Source organism: Streptopelia decaocto, assembly GCF_964273445.1.
Source record: "Streptopelia decaocto genome assembly, chromosome: 4".
Lineage (NCBI taxonomy): Eukaryota > Metazoa > Chordata > Aves > Columbiformes > Columbidae > Streptopelia > Streptopelia decaocto.
The window spans coordinates 54,082,212-54,097,126 of NC_138658.1; the positions used below are offsets into that span (position 1 = coordinate 54,082,212).

Genomic DNA, 14,915 nt, shown 5'->3' on the forward strand with positions numbered 1-14,915 from the left:
TTTCTCTGACATCTGCACGTCTATCATGAAACAGTTCAAATTCTAAAAACTTAAGTGTAAGTATGCCATGTTGTACAACGGCAATACTGCTTTATACCTAGAGAAAGCATCATTCTGTATATTAAAAATAAGAGAAGTGCAAAGACTACTACACAAAAAGCAACAGTCATATAGATTAAGAGCTGAATAAAAAAACCCACCTGAATTCAAGTGAGCCTGAAACACGACAACTTAACATGCACTATGACAGTACAAATGTTATCATTAGTAAAAAGGAATTACCTTATTGTTTCCAGTGATTCCCTTCTCATAATGTGCCAGAGCGTTAACGTAATCACCCCTAAAAGAAAACTGGAAGTTATACAGAAGAATATTTTTAACAGAAAGAGTTGGTTACCTGCTTACCACACAGATTACATATGGATCTGTCTTGCTTTAGAAATACCGACTCCATACAAGGATGTGAAGAATCAATCTGCATAATACACCTCAATAATCTCACCTCTACTTCCACATATTTTTTGGAGAAGATAAATGAAACTAACCTTCTAAAATTATTTAGAATTTTTGCAACACAAAAACAAAGGTATTTTTTTTCCCTGAAGTACATTCAGAACTCAAGTTATGGATGGTTACATTGCTCCAACTGCCTCTGTTCTTTCCTTTCTGTGACCAACAAGTGTCCTCTCTCAGTGTTAGGGACAGCGACAGGGGGAAGGAGTAGTCTGAAAACTCTTATTAAATAGACAGAAGATTTTCTCATGGTCAGACATTATACAGATCAATTTAATCTGGGAAGAATTAGCTATAAAATACACTTTAAAATCATGGCAAATGGCTAATACCTTCTCTCTTTCATGGATTGGCAGCCTTGAAATTTTACACTCTGCCTAAGTAAGATATGTAAGAAAATTAAAGCTACTGGCTATTCAAGGAAAGACAAGCAAAAGGTAGGGCTTTTGTCCATTTTAAGAAGTGTTAAATGATGTGAACTTTCTCTATTTTCCAAGCACTCGCCTGCAAAAAAACCACTTATTTAGTGAATGATATTTTTATATGGTGGTTCTGTCAGTTGAAAAGAATAGAGATACACTGAAATTAATCAAAAGTAACTACTATTTGCTAACATATGTCTCTAGCATTAAAGTATTCCTTACAAAATTACTCTTCCTCAGACTATAGCTGCAGGACCTCACAGAATGTTCTCTCAACAATACAGTCAGCTGAAGTATCTCAATTCTGTGTTCTACTTAGCACAAGTACTGGTTCAATATTCTTACACTGCAACTTCACAGAACTTACGTGAACTCAAGCTGCATTGCATATTGCTTTGATATTAAAGGGATCTGGTCTGGAGCCAAACGCTTGGCCAGCTGAAGTGCACTGTCCCAGTGTTGCAAGTCTTTTCGCATCTATTAAGAAAGAACATTAACATTTTCTGATGCAAGTATCAAACTCTGAACTCTAATATGAACTTTATATTGTTCTAAATGCAAATATAGAGCTAGTATTCTAGAAAGATTCAGACAATTTGAGACATTAATCCTAAAAGAATGTCTGTCAGTCACACAATGACAAGAAAAAAAAACATAAGAGGGCAGAATTATCAGAAGGTGAAATATTCCAACATTAGGGTGGAGATGAAAACAGCAGAGAAAAATTTACACAAATTAATACCTCAAGTGCAGCAATAGGACATGAGGATGCCAGATACAAATCTTGAGCCAGATTAAAATCACTAGTAAACATGGCAAGATGTCCTGCTAAAAGGTTGTGGTCTTCTATTCCCTGTAAGTAGATGTAATAGTTGCAAAAATAGTCCAACAGAAACAAATATTGTTACAAGTAACATAATTTAGTAAGTACAGTAAACCAAAAGATCCCTACATTTTATAACCATGTGTACTCGATTCTACAAATCAGAAAAAGCCCTCATTTTCTTATTATAGCTCAAAAGCCACTACAGCTAACATTGCCTAAAATCAGCAATTTGCAGAAGTATATTTTAAGGTACTATTTCATGCACACTTCTAGATGTATTTTTGTAATCCGCCCCCCCATTTTTAAAAATGATAATAGCGGTCTTAAACATTTTCTCAAAAATAACGAAGGAAAAAAGACCCTCCAAATGCCTGAGACACTAAGATATTCTGCTGTAGTCAAGCAAATGCAGAAAGCAATGTTGTGCACTCCAGCAGAAAACCAAGCAGGAGTTATGTGGTTTGGACACATTCTCCTCTATAACTCTTAATTCCCTTGAAAATAATTCACCTCCTATGTAAAAAAAAAATCCCCACATAAATAATAATGCAGCAATTCTTAAAGAAGAATTAAATCACTGTATTTCCTGTTAAAAAGGGACCTTACATTTTACCTTTATTTGCTCTAGTGACATGACCATCCCAGCGTTACCAAACGTCCGATAAACACGTATTGCAAAATCCACCTCCATGTGATACAAGCAAGCCTTGGCCAGCTCATTCCAACTAGAATGGTCATTCAGAAGTCTGCACAACTCCCACGCTTCAGAAAACCTATAGAACGTAAAACACATTTTAAACTAGTATTGCTTGTACATAAAATTCCCTCTTAACACATTTTTTTCCTAATACTATTGTAGGGAAAACATAGAAAGCATTTACTTCTAGGCCATGAAGAGAGAAGTGCATCAGGAAGAAAGGGAGAAAAACAAATGCTTAACTTACAGTTCCGTTTCTCCTGTTTCTACCACACTTTTTCAGGAAATCATCTGCTTTCCCTACTCTGGCATTCTCTCCATTATACTGATTTTGCATTGCTTCATTACAGTGGGAGGAGAGTATGCAAGAAGCACCTTCGGAGGAGAGTATGCAAGAAGCACCTTCAGCCAGTTTTGGAAGAGCCACTGTCACGGAACCCCGAATAACTCTTGAAAAAAATTACTTTAGCTTTTATTTGACAGTGGAAAAACAAATAAAGCACCACTAGGTCGCTTATTTTGCTTGGTCTGCATAGACAGCTACATGGACTCATGGATCAGTCTAATTTCTCATTATTCAGCATGATAATTTTTAAATCACCAGGATATGCTCTATTGAGCTATAAGCACAGAAGAAAACAATTACACAATATAATTAAAACACAGATGTACCTTTTCAACATTAAAGTCTGAGTAAGCATTTGTCTCAGCTCATTAGGTCCAAAGTCTTTGAAATTGCCAAGGAAACTGTGAGTGCTTAGATTGATATTGTTTGTTTTCCCACTCTGAGTCTGACAGGTTAATTCTCCATTATACAACAACAAAGGCTTATGGGAAAAGGGGACTTCTGTGCCACCTGCCAAAATAATCCTGGATCCTAGATTAAAAAATCAGGAAGAAAAGATGACACAATTTAAAAAATCCTGACCTGGTAAAAGTGTAGCAAGCACTTACAGCTGAAATAATGTAGATTAGCAGGGCATTAATTCAAGATTTCTAATTCTTGTAGTCACCATCTACTGTACAGTGCATATTTTTCAGTGAAGTAAATATACATAACTTAAATCTTCTCTAACTATTAAGGTAATTTTCCAAATGTTTGCAGGTAAATTTCTTAATGTTTCTCTATCATTACTACATAAATTGCTATGATTACAGTTTTGGGTATCAGTGTAAGTGAATGCAAGTTCTGTCACCCTGATCCTAAGATTTTCTTATGACCATTTCAAAATACAACTGAAGTGCAACGTGTAAACTTCAGACCAAATATTATAATAGCAAGAATGTAGGGAATAAAGACCAAAATGCCTTGTCAGAGCTTTACAAAGAAACCCACAAAGCAACTAGTTTACTATTAATCAGTTGCACTTCAAAACTTCTTTAGTACTATTTATTTTTATATGCAGTTATGAAAATATTTAAGACAAACTAAGACTCAGAACATGTTTTACTTTATTAACTAAAATAGTGAAAAAAAAATTAAGAGCATTTACAGTACCTTGAATGGCATCCTTATGAAAAACATAAGTGTACACTTTATCATCATCAAAAGCAACAAAAACACCTTTATCCATTGGCCAGTTTTCCCACAGGATTCCTTTAATAGTTGGTGAGAAATTTGGAATCTCGTATAATCTATCATTTACCTACAAATAATGCAAAAATAAAATTACTAGCAAATGATTAAGGAGACAAACTAAATATTAATCCTAGTTATGATTAAAAATAAAAAAGAATGTAAGTGGTGCAGAAATATGAAAATTGCATTAAGGAAAAGTTTTGTTATAAGCAGTGACACTGAATAACAAACAGTTTAATTCAGAAGTGAAGTAAATAGAGAAAATGCACATTATACAAATGTTATTTACTTTTCTTAGAAAAAAAATGTACAGGAACCGGCTGTGAAACTGTCAGTGCTTGTTAACAGGTTATAACAACTGTATTTGAACATACAAGCACATATATTTCTCCAAATTACTGATCAGGAATTTAATATAAAGAAATTTTCCTGATCTAATATGACAGGTTTTATTTCCTTACATTACCATTAAGTTATCTTTAATCCTCCTTGGCAATTTCTTCTACCAGCATACATGTTGGAGTGACAAAAGCTTCTTCATTCTCTATTAAAAACACTATATAGTTGAAGAGCCTGCTTGTATGTACAACTGTATGGGTATCCCACACTAACTTACTGGACAATAGACAAAGCCATCACTTTTATCATCTATGAAAACCAATCTGGTTCCATTTGGATCTGGAAAAATTTTTCTCACACTGACAGGATGCCGATATTCATTCACATATTGCCAGTCTTCGATGTAGAAATAATGAATAGCTCCAGTCTAATGAGAAACAACAGAAAAAGCTAATAATTATATCAGTAAGCGGCAAGTAGATAATTAACTTGGTTGCAGTTTCTCCCATCTTAGAGTGCTGAGCATGAAGAGTGTTCAAAGAAAAATACTGCCAAGTGGTTTTTTCATGCCCTTCTTCACCCACAGCTTGTTTTGATCAGGATGGGAAAACCCAAGGCTTTTTGGGGGGTGGGGAAATGAGCTGGAGGTTTGAGGGATTTTCTGTTGTTTTGGTTGTTTATCTCACTCTGCTGTGTGGCAGCAAGCTGTATTTACTGTGTAGTTCTCTGAACAGGGAAAATGCCTTAGGGTCTGCTAAGTTTAGCCTTCAAACAAAGTTGAAAAATTTGCCTCCAAGGAAGAACCACACATTAGTAAGAACAGATGTAACTAATTCAGGGGAGAAAAGCAATCAAACTGATTTGCGATTAACACTATATTTCAATCAGTGCTGCACAAAGAACAGCACTGAAAGCAAAAAGCAGCTTTTGAAGTCAATTGTAAAATTTTCAAACATGAAATTGATCAGTTGTGAATTTAGCACTTCAAATGTATCAGTACTAGTTTAGGTACTGAGGAGGTGGGAAAGCCTTCAACTGCTGCAAAATCACTCAAGTTATTAGACTTAATAACACCAGAGATAGTAATTCTGCCTTTCCTCTGGAAGCTCAGTACATCAGTCTGTGTCACAAAGAGCACAATACAACAGTGTCAAATGTGCCCTGTATTTCCAGTGCCAGAAAATACTAAAAGCAAAGAAACTACCCTTCACGCACAGGAAAATCTCTGGAAAAATCCATAAGCATGTTCATACCCTTCTTCAGAGCCCTTCTAATACCTATCTTTGTTGAAACACCAAAAAAAAAATCCCTGGGCAAAGGCTTCAATAGTAAGTCAAGACTTTCTTGTATGCTGTCATACTTGTTTACCTCATTACTTTTTTGTCCACATCTATCAGATCACCACCTAAATCAACAAATTTTCAAGGCAAGTGCTATGTTTCTTCTTACATCTGGAATACAGTTTGATTGCCAACCCTCTCACCTTGACAAAAGAATTGAATTATGCTATTAAAATCAGTGTTTTGCATCAAACAGTAGTAAAAGCAAAACTTAACCTTCCTGCCAATGCATCTCATACAAATGCAACAGTAAAGGAAGCTGGATGCAATTTTGTCTGTATTTGCATGAAGTTATTGCATAGGTAACAACCTACTGTAAACTTCTCAGAGCACTTTTTTTTTTGCTTAAGATATAAGTAATAATCCAAATAAATCAGATAGAAATACGTTCCGTCTAAAAAGACATTTAAAACCAGAAATAATACTCACATCTGCACCATATATGAGGAAGTCACTAGTTAAAGCATGGCACAAAATTCGGCATTTATCATCATCTGCTGGGAAGAGTCGAGTTTCTCGTTCTTCCCGAGCATCCAAACCTTCACTTTCTATCTAAATATAAAGAGCAGAATGAACTGAAAAATTCCACTGTTAACAATGTGGTATCATAGTTTTGCCTGTATCAAACTGTAAGAAAATAACATGAAACCAAACTTGCAAACTTGCATGTGCATCCCCTAAAAACCCAGCATCTTCTTCTGTCACATTCCCAGAGCCTATTAAAATAAAACTTGTTAAATAGTTCACAAGAAAATAGTTTTTCTTCATCTGTTCTAGACTAGGTTGTATTTCTAAGGTCTACAGGAACTCAGCTTTATATTTTAATTAGTCAGCAAAAAATATCTATAGAATATTATATTATCTCCATTAGCTGAATATCACTCCCTTTTCTCTCATTTTTAAAACTACATTAACTTGTTTGGCTTAAATCAACTCACTAGTTCAGCACTCCAAATTGCCAGAGCTCTTACCATATGCAACTGGACTTTACCCTCAAAGAGAGCAGCAGCATAATCAGAATTAAGGTGCATACTTGCTACTGTACCCAGGTACTCCACATCTTTAAGCTTTTTTACATCTAAAGAATTCAAACAGAAAAGAAAAGGTAAAAATATTTTCATTTTGTATAGGTCTTCACTTATCATCATCTAAATTTGCAGATGAGTAATCAGAAGCAGACAGGGACAAGTCACATGTAAAGAGACTTTCTTCTTAGCAGTCAGAGAACTGGTTAGAAAGTACAAATGAAACTCTTTTCCTATGCAACTCTTACTAGTGTCCTTACAGTTGATTAATTTATTATTAGTCAAAAAGGTGATGCTTAGAAAAACATGCAAGCTTTAAATCCACTGTCTAAAAATTTGGACATAGTATAACCAATTTTACCTTATCTCACACAAAAAACATTAACATCTATCAAACTGAGAATTTAAACCCTCTGATCATATAGATCCTGAGTACTTTGCCAAACTTAGTATTCAAAGAAGTGGCAAAATATTGCCTCGAAAGCCTAAAAGTCCTTCATTGGTTAACAACATGATCTGAGAAAAAGAAAAAAAAAAAGAAACATTCTACATTTAATTACCAATACCTTGAACCTGAAATTTTATGTCTTTTATTTACAATGCCTTTTCATAAGTGCTTCAATCTGTGAAGATCATTATTTGGTTCTAATGGGACCAGACAGCAAGTACAATGTGGAATGTCCAGAAACACCAAACACAATACCGAAGTCATAAAACAAGACTGAATGATGCAGTAGTTTTAAGAGAAGTAAATTTATCCTTACTGTTCTCTCCAAGTGCATAAAACCAAGCCCGATTGTTCATTCCTACAGCCAAGTGATAAACACCAATAGCAACAAAACTGGGCTCTACCTCAACAGAGACCGTGATTGGTGGCTCCTGTAAGAAAACAGAAAACCCACAATTTTCATCCACTATTAATACTTACTTTACCTACATATAAAGGAAGGTTAAATGGAAGAGGTTATCATACGCTCTCCACGTGATTGGCTACAGTAACTTCAAGAAGAGAAGTGAGGTAGGCAATCCGTGTACCGCAAGTATCTCCCAGAATTGGAAGCTTTGTCAAGAAAACATGGAGGGATCCTCTGCGTGTAGATACGGCCAATAACTGTCCATCATCTGTCCAAGCCAGCTGATCTACACCTAAAACATTCACAAGTTTTTTTGGGAAAAAGAAAAAAGATATTTCTTTAATTACTGAAAACAAGAAACAATTATTTTGCTTTAAAATGTGAAAATGGTCAGAATTCACACCTAGAATTATATTTACTAATGTACTCAAAAATAATCAATTAATATAATTTCAAGATTAACTGGAATCACTCAAACCAAAACCATAATTTACTAATTTAGCATTTTCCTAAGAGTGAAGACTTGACAAAAACTTAAGTATTTACAGACACCACAAGAGGAGATAATGGTGGTAACTCATTACCCAAGAACATAGTCTTGTAACAATGGTCTGGATGACACAGGCACAAGTCCTGTATATCAGGATGAAAACTGATTAAGTACCATAAGTTCGCAGAAGAGATGCTGAAAAGCACAAAAAAAAAAACCCTCAACATGGAAAGAAGCAGAAAACAGTTAAGTATATTATTTCAGTAATCTAAATATATTGTATTACAGATTCAAAAAAACAAAACAATAACGGATCAAATATTCTGAGGTCTGTATTTCTCTATACTTTGAACAGATAAAATATGTTCATATTTTGCTATGGGTCACCTAAAAAATACAAGTTGGGAAAGAAGGAACTTACAATAAATTCTATATTTACACAATTTTTTTTCCAACAACAGCACTTTCACTCATGTAAACAGAATCACAACCAAAATTCTGTTTACTTAATTTGTAAAAACTTCTATTCTCATGGGGACTGTTAACATACCTTTGTTTTCATCATCCAAGTTTATTATGGCATACATCTCTCTCAGGTCTGACAGATCATGGATTTTAATGCTAAAACAAAAATAAAGTCATTCTCACTAATATGAACCTCAGTTCATGAACCCCATCAAGACAGCCTGATGGAGCACAAAATAGAACACAAACACAAAAATGCCTTCCGTTTCCTAAAAAGCGACACACACTAATTGTTACCCATCACTCTAAATAGTTTATCGCTATCACTGTATAAAAACATTTGCTCAAAGAACTAAAATTTGAGGAAAAGGCACAACTTGTCCAATTCAAAACAACTGAGGGGTGGGAAACACACACTATTATTCCTTTTTGACCTGTTACAATACGGGTTAGGTTAAATACACATTCCTGATGGACAAACACTGTTTGAAACATAGATGCAAAAAAACTAGTTTTCAATCTGGGTTCACATAAAAAGGGACAGAGTGAAAGTTTACTTATGCTGTCACGTTACTCAATATATGCTGCAGAACCCCTTAAAGAAATAATATTTATTGTAGAATAGCCGAAGTGCTTGAAGTTGCACCATGTTTTGCTCAGTTATACCACTCTTGATGTGCAAGTGTCATAAATCAGCAGTATGTTACAGTCATACACAGAACTGAGGACAGACCAGAGTCTGACTCCTACTATCACTCAGCTCTTTTTTCGCTGAAGAAGTCAGATATCACAGAATCAGGGAGTATGCACAACATATTTGGAAAACCTCCAATCTCTTAACTCTTTTTTTCCTTACTTGTTTACACATTTATACTTTTGTCTGGATTGCAGAGAAGAGGATATCAGCATAATCAGTGGAGTTTAAAGTGAATTGTTCTCATATTGCTAAGCAGATGTTTATGTCCAGTCAATAAATCGTAGTAAAGAAATTTGGACATTTTTTTAGCCAAGTGACATAGCAGAAAAAGAATCAAAACGAAGAACCTATACTAATATTTAAGTATTTTTTTGCTTACAATTAATTACAATGAAGTAATTACCATTGTGGAGATTTTGTTTAAAATTAGCTTCTCCTAACTTTAGGCAGAGAGGCAGTTCCACAGAGCAATTTATCTCACCTTCTCTGCACTTACTTCTCAGGGAGCCTTTACGCCTTAGGGAGCCCAGCTTTAAAGTTATGTCAGATTAATTCCATTCTTTATGTATAAAACTACCACTTACCAATTGTCTCCACATGATGCAGCTTTATTTAATGACTGGGATATAGCAATGCTGCTTAGATTATCCTTATGATTATGAGCTTGAAAGATTTCTTGACCTATCTCACGAATGTGTGTTGAAATGACTACAAAACACCCTCGTGAGAAACCAATCATAATGTAGCCATCACCATACCTGTTTAAAAAAAAAAAAAATCTATTTATGCAATATGCAAAATGCATTTTCTTTCAGACTACTGGGGCAACTGTCAATGCCTCCCTTTAATAGGAAAAATAATCAATTTTTAGGAATTTCTATAATGCCACTTTACTTTCAGCAAGTTGCATGCATGGCAGTGATGCCAACAGAAAGACCTATGGTATCTTCATTGGAATAAGCAGGCCAGAAGATGGAATTTTCATTTCAAGGTCCTGGCTGACTTGTCCCATCAAAGCTATGCTAAAATAGTAATGGCAGTCACTGCGCCCTTAGGGCATACTGCTGTAAACACAGTGGAAGTACCAAAACTACAATCTGTATTTGAGAACAGACAGTTTGTTTACTTTTCATAGTGTCAAGGAGAAAAAGGTTAAGGCAGAAATAGCTACAGTGTGTAAGGATGAATTCAAACAATACCACAGAATCATAGAACAGTCTGGGCTGGAAGGGAACTTCAAACGTCATCTAGTTAACCCCCTGCAAATGAGCAGGGACATCTTCAACTAGATCAGGTTGCTCAGAGCCCTGTCCAGCCTGGCCTGGAATGTTTCCAGTGATGAGGCATCTACCACCTCTCTGGGTAACCTGGGCCAGTGTTTCACCACCCTCAGCATAAAAAAATTTCTTCCTCATTCCTAGCCTGACCCTCTTTGCTGTCCTCATCTTTCCTACAGGCTCCTTTGAAGTACTGAAAGGCCACAATAAGGTTTCCCTGGAGCCTTCTCTTCTCCAGACTGAACAGTATCTCATCAGCTTAGCTGCAAAAAAAATCGTTGCAAGGGAAACAGCCCAGGTATGCCTTGTTAGACGGTTGGCCATAAATTAAGAAGTATATAGCTACAGGTCTTCTTTCACAGTTGCGATGCAAAGGAATAAATGTAGATTCCACATTGGCTGAATAGGCATTAAAACACAGAGTATCTTGACTCAAAGATATAGAAACAGTACAGCTACTTTCTGGGTACAGAGTTGAAATGTTTAGTTTGCGATTTCTTCACAGGAACACTATCAATTGCATTACGCAGCTAGGAGGCTACAAGAACTTCACACAACTTTGTAAACCAACAAACTATCTGAGGGATACAACTCAACCATTAGCTCTTTCGTAAGTTACTCATCCAACCAGAAAACCACCTATAAAATCCTCAGTTTAATCTGCTTTCAGGACAGCAACAGTATTAGTGTTCTAAAGATGACCATACCAACAGAGGCATTTGACAATACTTACAAGATGTAGACTTCTTTGTTTTTGGAAAAGAATTATTAAAAAAGCTACAATACATGCAAGAAAAATCTAGTGTAAGCAAGGGATATATGATTTCATTTCCGACATTCATCTCAACTACTGGGAAAATCTTCAGCTTGCTAATATTAGAATGTTTCATTAAGAAAGTTCTACTCACCATCTGTAGGTTACAATACTGCCGTAAGGCTGCTGAAATTTCAAATCAATTGGGTTATCAGGATCATTCAAATTAAAAAGAAAGAGAGTCTTCTTGCCGACAATTACACTTACCTGCCAATGAATGAAAACAAAAAGGGACTCAATAAGAATTTTAAAATAAGGCCCTACATTCAATAATCCTTAAGAAACGCATGGATATGAATTCAGAATTGTTATCAACAGTGGAAGAGATTTTCAGGATATTTGCTTTGTGAGTTAGTGGTTCATAGATCTAAATGTAAGCCCAGCAGAGCACACATATCAAATCCAAAGCTTTTCCCTACAGAAACATTAAGTCAGCTCTGTTTCCTCAGAGAAGAAGGCAGCAGGCCACATAGAGTTATCTTGTTGGACTACTCTCACTTGAGTTACAATGTCTCTTTTGATCCACAAAATTTTTATCTGTGAGGCTGAAGACTATCACAACACCACTATCAAGTAACTTGCTAAAACTTGAAAACAGAAAGACAATTCCAAAAGAAACAGACGGTTAAGTGTGTATTAAACATGCAATATTTGGTACCAATCTAGGTGAGTGCATTTTATTCGATGACTGCCACAGATATGTAGGACTTCATAGTGGAAGAAAGGTTGAACTTTTTTTTCTTTTTCTTTTTGTTGTTGTTTTGTTTTGCTTGTGAGTGTTTTGCTTGTTTGTTTTTAAAATATTATTTTTGTTACTAGAGTGTAGGCTATTGTCAGGCATGAGTAAAACACTCATTTTAGAAAAGTCAGGAGGAGCAGCTTCTTTCACCTTATTCCTGGACAAAGATAATTTGAAGGGCTATTTACAAGTTTACTTTCTGTTCCAGCTCTCCTTGTCTAAAAAGGAGACAATAGTTTATTCCTAAAATAAGAGCTGGAAGAATGAAATACATAGCTGGTATTTTCAAACTGAGAAAAAAGGCATATGTTGACTCAAAAATCCATTAATCCAGAACTGAACACACAAATTCTGACCTATATTTCCTAAATTTACCTCAATACAAAAAAGTATGTTTTCTGCCTTTTAAAACAGTTTTCTTAAAAGTCCATCGCAGCTTAATTAGGAAGCATTTAAGAAATACTATTTCTCAAACTCTTCTAAGAAATTACAGGAATTATTTTATGTTACAGTGCAAGATGTTAATTCTAGTACTACTTATTTTGATCCAGCTTGCAGGAGTTTTTTTCTGATGCCAACAAGAAACACCTAGGCAATAAATGCCGTGTGGTTTAGAGCTCCTGACAGACCAGCCAAGCACAAACACCAAGAACTACAGAATTACAGAATGCTCCCTAACATTTTACAGCAAACTTGAGAGCTGCAATAAAAAACCTGCAAAGCCGAGGCTGTTGCATGCCCCAGGAAGCAGCAGAAGAAATCAAGGCTGAAGTCCTCAGGTCCTGCATTTTTAAAATAGCTGTTAATTAAATTTTCCTAGGAAGCAGAAAACATGTCACTCCATGCAGAGAGGCAAAAACTCCTACAGCTCTTGTCAAAATAAACATGGGGAAAAATTCTTTCTTGACACCTATACTCCATAGATTAAATCTGACTGCGAGCATTTAATTATGTTGTGTATAGATCTGGACAAATTCTAACACAGTACCACCTTTCCATCCATTGATTTTATATGTCTTGTCTTGGTATTTCATTGCTGATCATTTAATAATATGCTCTGCTAATAGTTATCATTAGCCCATTTTTCTGCATTTCACCATTGGCTGATCTGATGGACTTGGATTTAGTCTAGAAAGACAATGAAGACAGTGAACCTGGAGCCACTTAGACAGAGACAGGATACCACTCACACCAGACTGACACCGGGGCTTTTAGTCTCATGGATGCTGAGGTTTGCTAAGATGAAAACCTACAGAGCAGTGATCTGTTTCCAAAACTGACAGCTGAAAATCTGCCCTCTGAAAGGCACCTTCTCTGCAGTTTTTACAATCCTGCTCTGTTTCTGTCTGCCACATTGCATATTATGTTCTATATTTGTATTGTATGAATTTAAGTCCCTGCACGCATCTCCATCTATTATGCCAGCTACTACTGCAAAACTGCTCTTATCTGTCATATTGCTAACCACTGCATTTTTCATGAACAGGTCCTTGATGAACAAAGGGGTATGTCTTTAATAAATTTTCAACACCAAATTTTAAATCAAGGAGGAACAAATTGCTTCCTGGCTCACACTTGGCTGCCAGCAGAAACCCTGAAACATCAGCTTAACACTTTGTGCAGTATTTTGTATTGAATTCTTACTGTGCTCTCCCTGGTTGATATTCTTTCATCGGTCTTCATGACAGAAAACTGCATATCACTGGGATCTGAGCTCACTGCAGTCTGCAAGAGAGCAGTTCACATTGAGAAGTCAACAGTTAATGTAGCAAATACTAATGATTGCATTATTCCTGCCCTGTACATTTTAGTGTTAAGGACAGAGTTGTTACTACAAAACTAGGTACCAAAACTAAGAAAAAAGTTGGAGAAAATGTGACCACAATTTGGATCATTATGACATATTATCATGGAATATACTGAAAAAATATCTAGGAAACAGTTACAAATATAAATAGAGAAGGAAAGATCCAGATGAGGAAGAAGACTTGCAAGATGATATTATACAGACAGTACTAACTGAAGCAGTACAAGCAAGGTCACTCCAATTCAAATTCAAGGAAGAAAAATCAAGAATAAGGCATATATGTTAAATATTTACAAGACATTTCAATGTGGACATACCTGATCTCGTTTAGGTAGTGACAGCAATCTAGCTGCTTTTGTAGTCAATATGAGGTTACAAAACCTCATAAGCAAGCCTTGCTCAGGTCTCTGCTGTCTCAGCTACACTGCTTCTACTACCTAAGCCAGCTAGTTTAAAGCACAGATATACCCTAATGAATTTATTATGGTGCTCTTCTCCAGTGGTGATCTTCAGACATATAGATGGAATCACATTAAATGAACTGTGCGAGACTTTTTCTTTGAAAATCATGAGTGAAACACTGTTCATTAAAGTTTAAAAAGTTAATTATATTCATTTGCAGATTACGCAGCAACTGTCATTATTTGGAGGGACAGTGATGTATGTAAACAAACGGAATGCTTGATTAGAGAATCTGAGTGTACTTGGAGGAAGCACTGGAATCATCCTCTTGACAATGCAATGGAGGTCCAGCCTCGGAGTGACCCTTGCACATCAGAGACAAGAACTTTGTTTAACCAATCTAAAGCAAAACCAACACTAAAAGTACTCCCTAAACACCTCACAGAGTCATGTGACAGCTGTCCTGTGCTGCTACTGGGGAAGTGAACCTACAATTGCACTCACAGGATCCTCTTGTAACACATACAAATCAGGATCACAGATGAGAGAAACATGTTCAGGCAGGACCACAACAGAAATGCAGAGACTCTAACATCATAAATCACACTGCATAACACAGAGGCTCAGAT

The 14,915-nt window shown here is 35.8% G+C and overlaps 1 protein-coding gene across 2 annotated transcripts in view; it reads right to left on the reverse strand.

Annotated features, from left to right (window-relative positions):
- The window catches only part of WDR19 (WD repeat domain 19), a 42,928-nt gene that overhangs the window by 22,848 nt on the left and 5,165 nt on the right, over positions 1–14,915 (reverse strand). For both annotated transcript variants that reach the window (XM_082050313.1, XM_082050314.1), the window contains 15 exons: positions 13,722–13,802; positions 11,433–11,545; positions 9,832–10,005; positions 8,636–8,706; positions 7,715–7,887; positions 7,506–7,620; positions 6,688–6,794; positions 6,146–6,268; positions 4,654–4,803; positions 3,957–4,104; positions 3,131–3,335; positions 2,375–2,534; positions 1,678–1,788; positions 1,303–1,412; positions 283–340 (listed from right to left, as the gene is read on the reverse strand). In XM_082050313.1, the coding sequence (XP_081906439.1) occupies positions 283–340; positions 1,303–1,412; positions 1,678–1,788; positions 2,375–2,534; positions 3,131–3,335; positions 3,957–4,104; positions 4,654–4,803; positions 6,146–6,268; positions 6,688–6,794; positions 7,506–7,620; positions 7,715–7,887; positions 8,636–8,706; positions 9,832–10,005; positions 11,433–11,545; positions 13,722–13,802 (1,899 nt within the window). The remainder of the gene's footprint in view (positions 1–282; positions 341–1,302; positions 1,413–1,677; positions 1,789–2,374; positions 2,535–3,130; positions 3,336–3,956; positions 4,105–4,653; positions 4,804–6,145; positions 6,269–6,687; positions 6,795–7,505; positions 7,621–7,714; positions 7,888–8,635; positions 8,707–9,831; positions 10,006–11,432; positions 11,546–13,721; positions 13,803–14,915) is intronic.